The sequence below is a fragment of the Bos grunniens genome, chromosome 8 (genome assembly GCF_055505025.1).
Source record: "Bos grunniens cultivar Pamir isolate PY7600 chromosome 8, Bosgru_T2T1.0, whole genome shotgun sequence".
Classification (NCBI taxonomy): domain Eukaryota; kingdom Metazoa; phylum Chordata; class Mammalia; order Artiodactyla; family Bovidae; genus Bos; species Bos grunniens.
In genome coordinates, this window is record NC_141172.1 from 58,756,970 (window position 1) to 58,766,769 (window position 9,800).

The following is a 9,800-nucleotide window of genomic DNA, read 5'->3' on the forward strand; positions in this document are numbered from 1 at the left end:
AGGGTAATTGTCGAGAGTAATAAATCATGGGACAAGGCAATAGCCGCCAGTTATTTGTACATATGTTGAAAACTATGTTAAAAGGTAGGGGAATTCATGTAAATAAGTTACAGCTAGAAAAGTTTTTACTTTTTATTGAAGAGGTTTGTCCTTGGTTTCCAGAGGAAAAAACAGTTAGTCTGGAAACTTGGAAAAAGGTAGGAAAACAATTGCAGACATATTATTCCTTACATGGTCCCAGTCGTGTTCCTGTGGATGCTTTTTCTTTGTGGACTCTCATAAGAGACTGCCTGGATCCTGAACATGAGGGACATAAAATTCAAACGGCTCTCAGAGATTCCACAGGACCCGAAGTTACAGAGCCTTCTGCCCCTCCACCTGAGCCGCTTTATGCTGTGCCTGAGGGAACAGCTTATAAGGCTGGAGGGAGTGATGATGTGTTAAGCTCTGATGAACAGAAAGAGTTAAATGAACAAGCGGCTCAGTACCATAGAGAGGATATGCCTTGGGAGATGATGGTTAACATGGAATCCCCCCCGGAAAAAGGGGAATTAAAGCATTCAGGGCTTTCTGAAGAACAGCTAGAAAATTTAATTCAGAAGATTGTTATAGCAGTAAAAAAGGATGCACAGAGAGACTCCCACTCCAGCCAGCCTGCGCCTCCAGCATATCCTCCCTCGGTTCTTGCTGGACTCGATCCACCTCCGCCTTTCGTAGAACCGTGAGAGCTTATATCTATCCCTGCTTCTTTGCCCGGTAAAAACATAAAAATTAAAAGTGAGATATTATTATCTCCTCTTCAACAAGCAATTAAGCGAGCTAATGAAGAAAGAAAACGTATTCCCGGGTTTTCAAAAATCTATCCAGTGTTTGAAAATACTCAACAACAGAGGTATTATGAGCCGCTGCCCTTTAAGCAACTGAAAGAGTTAAAAATGGCTTGTGCACAATATGGCCCGACTGCGCCGTTTACTCAGGCTATTATAGAGGCTTTAAGAAATCAAAATCTGCCACCTAATGATTGGAAACAGGTTGCTCGAGCTTGTTTATCTGGAGGAGATTATTTCCTATGGAAATCTGAGTTTGCTGAGCAATGTGGGATCACAGCCGATATCAACCGGCGACAGGGACTGAACACCACTTATGAAATGATGGTGGAAGAGGAAAAATATCGAGACACTAATAGTCAACTTAATTATTTACCTGGAGCCTACCCTCAAATTAGTGCTGCGGCTCTACAAGCATAAAAAAAGCTTCCAAATTCTGATAAAAAGACTGAAGATTTATCTAAAATTCGCCAGGGGCCGGATGAGCCATATCAGGATTTTGTTGCCCACCTGCTTGAGACAATTGGTAAAATGATAGGGAATGAGCAGGCGGGGATGGTGTTGACTAAACAGCTTGCTTATGAGAATGCCAATTCGGCTTGTCAAGCTGCCCTGAGACCTTACAAGAAAAAGGGAGGCTTATCTGACTATATACGGATTTGTGCTGATATCAGCCCTTCATACGTTCAAGGCATAACTTTGGCCACTGCATTACAAAAATTATTGCCTTAGCTGGTTTTAGTGGACGGCTTGATAATCATTATCCCTCAGATAAAATTTTGCAATTTGCTCATTATCACCAATTTCTCTTCCCAAAAATCATTGTTTCTCAGCCCCTTGCCAACGCCCTAACTGTATTTACTGATGGCTCTTCTAATGGAATAGCTAGTTTGATTATACAAGACAATACTACCACCTGGCATACTAATTATAAGTCTGCTCAAGAAGTAGAACTATTTGCCGTTTTTCAGGCTTTATTACAAATTTCTGCTCCATTTAATTTATATTCTGGCAGTCAATATATCATAAGAGCCTTAAACACTATTGAGACTGTTCCTTTTATTGGTACCCTGAATTCTACTATCCAAACTCTTTTTCGTGATATACAACATTTAATTTGCTCCAGAGTTAACAAATGCTATTTTGGTCATATTCGTGCTCACTCTGGACTTCCTAGACCTTTAGCACGAGGCAATGCTTTGGCTGATGAAGCTACACGTATGATATTTCCTTCATTGGAACAAATGGCAAAAACTTCCCACAGCTTACACCATCAAAACAGCAATAGCTTAAGACTTCAATTTGGCATTACTTGAGAAGCTGCCAGACAGATTGTTAAACAATGTCAAACATGTCCTCAGTTTTTTAGCGTCCCCCACTATGGAGTTAATCCTCGAAGATTGTTGCCAAACGATATATGGCAAATGGATGTTACCCATATTCCTGAATTTGGTAAACAAAAATTTGTTCATGTTACTATTGACACCTTCTCCGGCTTTTTACATGCCTCTCTACAATCCGGAGAAGCTAGCAAACATTGTATAGCTCATTGCATTAAATGTTTTACTGTTATGGGAACCCCTAAAACCATAAAAACAGACAATGGTCCAAGATACACTGGAAAAAATTTTCAATTATTTTGTACGCAATTGTCTATCTCACATAAAACAGGTATCCCTTATAATCCTCAAGGTCAAGAAATTATTGAACGGGAACATCAAACTCTCAAACATCAATTGCAAAAACTAAAGAAGGGGGAATTGTATCCCAATACCCCCTCCAACTCTCTAAACTATGCTTTATTTGTTCTAAATTTTTTACAATTGGATATAAGTGGCCGTTCAGCAGCACAGCGATTTTGGAACTTTGATGCACAAACAATAGAACCTAAAGTCTTTTGGAAAGACCCACTTGTGGGAATAATGGTATGGACCAGATCCAGTACTAATCTGGGGACGAGGGCATGTTTGTGTTTTCCCACAGGATGCCGAAGCGCCGCGCTGGCTGCCGGAAAGGTTGGTACGCACGGCGGAGACAGTCTCTAGCAAATCAGATGAAGAGATTGACAATTCAAGAGCATGATGAATTACCATCTCGGCAACAACTTCAGGCATTGATGCGAGAGGCACAGAATCGTGTTGTGGTGCAGGGCGATCCGATATCGCCTTTAAGCTTCCTGATAACCTTATTAATTATCTTAAATCAGATTAACACTGCACACTCTGAAGAATATTCAAATGCTTACTGGGCTTATTTTCCTGACCCTCCCCTTCTCCAACCTGTGGGCTGGGAGGGTCAGTCCATTCCCATATACACTAATAAAACTGTTTTATTTCTTGCACCTTGTTTAATTAAAAAACTGATTGATGATCTATGGATCATAAAGGCTTCCATCTATGGAAATGCTCTGCGGTTAAAGGAACATAAGTATGTGCCTATATAAAAAGAAAGGGGGAGATGCGGGGAGCTGCCCGTGAAAACGGGGTCCTTTGTCTGAAGGACACAGCTCTGGGAGCTGCCTCAGTCCTTGAGGGTTTGCTTGCAAACATAGCTCTCTGTCCCGCCACCCCAGAGTTTAGGCGCTTATTTACTGCAGGCACCTGGAGTTCTGTGCAAACTTCTCATGCACAGAGAAATGTTATCTGGTGTAAGAAATAATAACAGGGAGCCATTCCCATGCTCTCAAGATTTCTTGTGACTGTTTGTAAGATGTATAGGCCAACCAAGAAAAAATGTCAACTGTTTTGTCTCTCTCACGCTTTTCTGTATAAATATGAGATGTTGAATAAAGTTGGTGTCAGACTGCGTCCCTTCGTGGTGACGTGTCTGAACCTCTCGACCCCATCTTTGTAGTCTCTTGCTTTAGTTTCTTTCTTAGCCCCGCCGTGCACGTTCTCGGGACCTGATCGACTTTGCCGGCTGGCTCCGGCACCAGGGCCTGGGCTGGGCTGGAAATCGTGGAGGCTGGGCCTCGTCACTGCCTCTGCTGTCAGCTCCCCAGGCGCTAGACTGTGCCTGTCATCTATGAACTTCATCTCAGCTCTGCTCAGATTTGGGGAGGACCCCAGGCTCTGCCCTACATTGATGTATTTTCTGTTTATTTGAGAAACCGGTGTGGGCTTGGGGTTGGGCAGGGCCAGACCTTGGGACAGAGTGAAATCCCGTATTACTGGCTCTTAGAGCAACACTGAAATAAAGCAGGAGGAGCACAGTGAGAGGTGCAGAGTGGGGAGGCTTCCTGGAGGAGGTGTCATTCAAGATGGGCCTTGAGGTGGGGGAGGGGTAAATCAGGAGTTGGGGATTAACAGATTTACAGTACTCTATGTAAAATAGGAAAACAACAAGGACCTCATGTGTAGCTTAGAGAATTTCATTTTAAAAATAAAAAGAAGAGCCTCGAGGATCAGATAGTCCTTTTACACATGGAGCTGTGTTTCGGGTGGGAGCTGCCTTGTGGGAAGAACCAAGAAGGGCACAGAGTCGGGCATTGCGGGCACACGAGGCTCCGGCCGGATTGATGTGTGCGGCTGACAAGAGGGAGTCTGTGCGACACAGGGCGGGGAGGGGATTGGTCATGAGCAGCAGGGCCAGGCTACAGGGGTCTGGAATGCACCCAGCGAAGCCCTTTCATTTCATCCTGAGAGCTCTGGGAGCCATTCAGGGATTTCAGCCAAGACAGACACATGATCAAATAGACTTTTCCGAAATATCCCTCTGGATGACCCTTGGAGGATAGATTGGCTGGAACAAGACTGAAATCTTGAGGCCAGCAGGGAGGCTGGTGTGAAGATGCGGGGACTGATGCTGAGAGCTGGCCCAAAGCTCTGCCTGGGGAAGGAACAAAGGTGAATTGTGAGCTCGGATCTGTGGCAGGATCAGTGGGAGGTGGTGCTGCCTTTCTGGATTGAAGATTCCAGACCCCCAACTCTGCGCCCTACCCATCCTCTCTGTAGGCGAAGGCAAACCTGAGCTGCTAACCTGCAGGAGCCCCAGCCTCCCTCACCTGGAGGTCTGTATCCTGCCCCACACCTTCCTGGCAGCCTCCTTCACCTCCTTGTTCCTCAGGCTGTAGATGACGGGGTTCAGCATGGGTGTGACCACAGCATAAAGGACCGTGAAGACCTCGTCAGAGATACGAGCCTCCTTGCTCTTGGGTTTCATGTACATGAAGATGACGGTGCCATAGAAAAGCATCACCACGGCCAGGTGTGCTGAGCAAGTAGAGAAGGCTTTGCGGCGCCCGGCGGCTGAGGGTACCCTCAGGGTGGTGGCCAGGATAAGTGTGTAGGACAGGCAGATGAAGGCCAGGGGCACGGGCAGCAGCAAGATGGCACCCACCAGCAGGAAGACCTCACTGATGGACGTGTCACCACAGGCCAGCTTCAGGACTGCCAGGATCTCACAGGTGAAGTGACTGACCACACGGTGGCCGCAGAAGGGCAGCCTCATGGCGATGACTGTCTCAGTCACTGACTTGCAGAGACAGAGGACCCAGGCAGCTCCGGCCAGCAACCAGCAGAGCCGGTGGCTCATCAGCACGGGGTACCTAAGGGGCCGGCAGATGGCCAGGTAGCGATCATAGGCCATGATGGCGAGCAGCAGACATTCTGTGGAGCCTGTAGACAGACTCAGACACATCTGGAGTGCACAGCCAAGAAAGGAGATGGTCTTCTGGGCTGACAGGAGGTGGACAAGCATCAGGGGCACAAAAGTGGACGTGTAGCAGATGTCCAGGATGGAGAGGTTGCCCAGGAAGAAGTACATGGGTGTGTGCAGGCGGGCATCCAGCACGCTGACCGCCACGATGCCTGTGTTCCCCAGCAGGGTCACCAGGTACACGGCTGAGCACAGAGGGAAGAGCAGGTGCTCCAGGGCAGGGTAACCTGAAAATCCTTTCAGGAAGAACTCAGACACCTCTGTGCTGTTGACTGGCTCCATATCACAGAGCTCTGGAGGGACGCATGGCTGGGAGGCAGGGAAAGAGGGTGCAGGGTTCAGGGGTGAAGCATATTGCTAGGGCCTTTTCGAGCCCTAACACACTTTCTCTCTGAGACTTTGGGTAGGCCCAATACTTCTTCCAGTTATCAATAGATCCACGTGGAAAACGAGGAATGAGGTGGGTCAGAATTTCTCTAAGAGAGTGTTAATGGAAATGTGGGCAATCTGAAAAAGCATTTTGAAACAACGTTGGATTAATCAAAAGCAAAGAATTTACTGTGGAACTTCTCAGAGTCGTTAACACACCACTGTGATTGGTGACTTTCTGAAAGTGATGCAGAGAGTAGGTAGTTCCCAAACTTATTTGACCATAGATCCTCCTTTTACAGAACACCCGTTAACCTCCTGCAAATAAGTATTCTAGCAGCACAGTTTCGGGAACACTGGGCTGGATGGAAGGTCCTCAAATCTTAGAAGCACCTGTAAAGATCACATGAGAATCACCTGGAAAGTTGGTGAAAACAGAGTTTCTATCTTATTCAGTCTGAGTGATGCTGTTCTGTTGGTCAGGGGACCACACTTTGAGAATCACTGGGCTAGATGGTCTCTGAGGGTCCTCCTGGCTTTCAGGAAGTCTTGAGTTATATCACACTTCCCACTGATGAAGATGCCTGTCTCATTTATCTCGCAGCCTGCAAAACTCTGACTTGCCTCTGCAGTCAGCTCTGGTCTCCATGCATGAAGCACACGTGCTTTGTATTGGAGGGGCTCCTGGCCTCTGAGCCTATTAGGGGCTCGTCCACCTGTGAGCCCATAGGTCCTGCTTCATCAGCTACTGCGGATTGACCTTCAGAATTGATCTTCACCATATTCATTGGAAGGACTGATGCTGAATCTGAACCTCCAATACTTTGACCACCTGATGGAAAGAGCTGACCAATTAGCAAAGACCCTGATTCTGGGAAAGATTGAAGGCGGGAGGAGAAGGGGAAGACAGAGGATGAGATGGTTGGATGGCACCACTGACTCAAGAGACACGAGTTTGAGCAAGCACTGGGATTGATGATAGACAAGGAAGCCTAGCATGCTGCAGTTCATGGGGTCACAAAGATTTGGACACGTCTGAGCAACTGAACTGACTACTGATATGTTTTTGAGTGAAACTTTGATGGGCCTTTCAGCCTGCCTCCTATTTTCTCTTAACCTTTGCCAGGGCTTCTTGGGCTTCATGAACTCCTAGGCATCAAATTGCAATAAGCTCTGAGAGATTAATCCACTGGAGCTCCCACTGTGCAGGTGGGGAAACTGAGGCTGCACAGCAGGTTCTTGGCAAGATGAGTCGAGAATCCTGTTCTCCTAACAGCATGACAGCTACACTGAGCTCACAGCAGATGTTTGCTTCTGTTAAACCCCAAATATTAGTTGTTCTTTCATCACCCTAGATGGACATCTTTTTCCTAAGTGTTTCTCCCTACTCCCAATCTTCTCACCAGCTAGGGAGCAGGACTTAAACTTTCCCTCGTGTTTCGGGCTCTTGGAACCCGTGGGACACACTGTCCAAGCCTGGTCTGGGCTGGGCACCAGTCTTCTCAATGCCACCCTTGCCGGAGACAGTTTCCTTCTGTCAGTTCTACCATGTTTATTGCTTTCAGAATCGAGAAGGGATTGAGTTCCTGTCACACCCCAGACAGGGTGCTACGCATTAGGGGAAGGAATGAGAACACATGTGCCTCCAGGCCAGGAAGCCTCAACCATTCCCTGATAAAAATCCTCTCCAGTTCCTAGCTGAGCCTCATCCTGCTTCTGTTGGCATGCCTCTAGTGACGGGAAGGTTACTCCCTTAGACACACTTTTCTTTTTGCTGTCAGGCCACTCGACACGTCACAAAATCGTTCCTGATGTGGACTCTCTGTGGGTCTCCCTGGGCCTCCAGCACCCAGTCAGGCCCAGACTGGGGCCGCTGTGGACTATACTCTCACATGCACAGACGCAGGGTCCTGAGCTTTGCGTGCTACCTTGGGGGCGGAGGGGCCTTTCTGCAGCAAAGAGAGCACTGGCCTTGCCCTGGGATCTCAGATAGAAGGTTTTGCCTCGCTTTGACTGTGTCTAGAGACACACCTGCCTGCCTGTGTGCACAAACACTTGACTGGCAGCCAGGTGCACACCTTCACCTGTGAGTATACACACCACATCAGGCTCATGTCTGTGCATGTACAGTCCTTTGCTTGAGTGTATGTGCAGCAGGCACTCACTCTTGTTCTCTTTCACACACATACATGCACACACACACACATACACACACACACAACCAGTAAAGCAGGCCCTTGGACCTGTGACCAGAGCTTCAGAGGACCAGGCAGGACAGAGGAGGTGCATGGAGACCAGGCAGGGGCCCTGACGTATCACTGGAGAAGCAGCAGCCCTGCGGTTGGGGAGCAATCTCTGCCTGGGATGAACCATGAGCACAAAGAAAGCTCAGACCCGGGACATGGTGAGCAGACCTGCTCAGTGCTTAATCTGCCTTCCGGCCCGAGTGCTGAGAACCTGAGAATCTGAGCCGCTCAGCCTTCTCTCCTGGACTGGGGGCCAAGAAGAGCCGGGAGGAGGGATGTGGCTGCAGGCTATGGGACTCTGCTTCCCAGAGCTGGGCCAGGGAGCTTTGTTTGCAGAGCCCACAGTGTCTTTCAGCGTATCTTCTGGCCAAATGCTATGTGAAAACCAGTCCAAGTGCCACTTCCCCTGGGGAGCCTCCCTTTATCCTCTCCTAGCCCACCTGAGCCCTCTGTCCTGTATGCATCATGGCTGTGTGTGTGCACCTGGAGGATGGTGCTCAGCTTTCTCACTGGCTTCCAGCCTGTTGCTTAGCCCCACCAGCCCATAGGGAGGTCTCCCTCTCCCCTCCTCACTCAGATTCTGAAGGCCAAGCTGAAGCCCCTAGCCTGGTCACAGCCAACTTCTTCCTGTCCCATTGCCACTTCCTGAGGCTAAGACACATTGGGAGTGAGCAGCTGGCTGCTCAATCCGAGCGGTTCCTAGTCTGGATGACACCTGTCTGAACTAGGAGGGGGCTTGCAGATCAGCAAGACCACCCCTTGTTATGTATGGGAGAAATGAAACTTAAAGAAGGAAGGGGCTTGCCCAATGCAGCACAGTGAGTTAGAGCAGAAACCAGGGCTGCAGGAGTTCCCTGGAGCTCCTGATCCCAGCCCTTTCCTCTGCCCCATGTCACCATTTTTTTACTTACCTTCAGCCTCTTCCAGATCCATGTGCCTTGTTTCCTGGAAGATGTTTCTGAGACCAGGAACCTTCACTGGCTGTAATCAGGAGAAAACAGGTCCAAGAAGCAGGTCTGAGCCTCCTCTATCCAGGGAACCTCAGTGGACAGGACCCGGAGTTTCACATTACTGGAGCTTTCCAAGCTAAGGAGACATACCTAGGCTGTCGTAGAGTTTAGTGAAGTGTTGGCAATGTGATACAGTTAAGTGGAGCTCTTAGAATTTGGGAGAAGTAGACCAAGCACTTAGAATGTAGCGCATTCTCTGCAGTGTGTCAGGTTTGGTAGAACTAGGAGATTCTGGTGGGCTCAAGGCTGAGCAGGGTGCCCAGTGGTTCACTGTCAGCAGCCAGGGACTGCCCGCCCGAGCAGCTCCCAGCCCCATGCTGGCTGACAGCCTCCTGGGGAGCAGGGACCTTTCAAAGCTCCCTGCACCAGGCGACCGCACCATCCCCAAGGCAATTTAGAGGCAGAAGGGGAAATTCACCCAGCTTAGAAACTTTGGGGTACTTCAGGGATGATGTCCCAAAGACCCAATTACACAGAGTCTACTTAGAGATCTTAATTGGTGTACAAAAGTTGGAGGAGGTGACTCAGGGCCAGGAATCCACCCTCACAGGTCAGTCCTCAGTGTGGGCCATGAACGTGTACAGGATCAATAAATGAATCGATGGATGGATGCAGAATTAAGTCAATGTATAGGCCACTCTTGGTGAATACATTTAAAGACATTGGAGTGACTGAATGAACAATTGATAGGC

General features: G+C 48.4%; 1 protein-coding gene across 4 annotated transcripts; it reads right to left on the minus strand.

The window, feature by feature from the left end:
• Positions 1 to 3,111: 3,111 nt before the first annotated feature.
• LOC147367148 (olfactory receptor 13J1-like) lies at positions 3,112 to 6,673 on the minus strand. 4 transcript variants are annotated; one of them, XM_086414380.1, is made up of 2 exons: positions 4,878 to 6,673; positions 3,112 to 4,655 (listed from the first exon to the last, which is right to left on the minus strand). In XM_086414380.1, the coding sequence occupies exons 1-2, from the start codon at positions 5,763 to 5,765 to the stop codon at positions 4,515 to 4,517; spliced, it is 1,029 nt and encodes a 342-aa protein (XP_086270506.1). In that variant the 5' UTR covers positions 5,766 to 6,673; the 3' UTR covers positions 3,112 to 4,514. The 4 variants fall into 4 exon arrangements, with proteins under 4 accessions (XP_086270506.1, XP_086270508.1, XP_086270505.1 ...); XM_086414382.1 differs by having other exon boundaries at positions 5,166 to 6,671; XM_086414379.1 differs by having other exon boundaries at positions 4,831 to 6,669.
• Between the last annotated feature and the right edge of the window lie 3,127 nt (positions 6,674 to 9,800).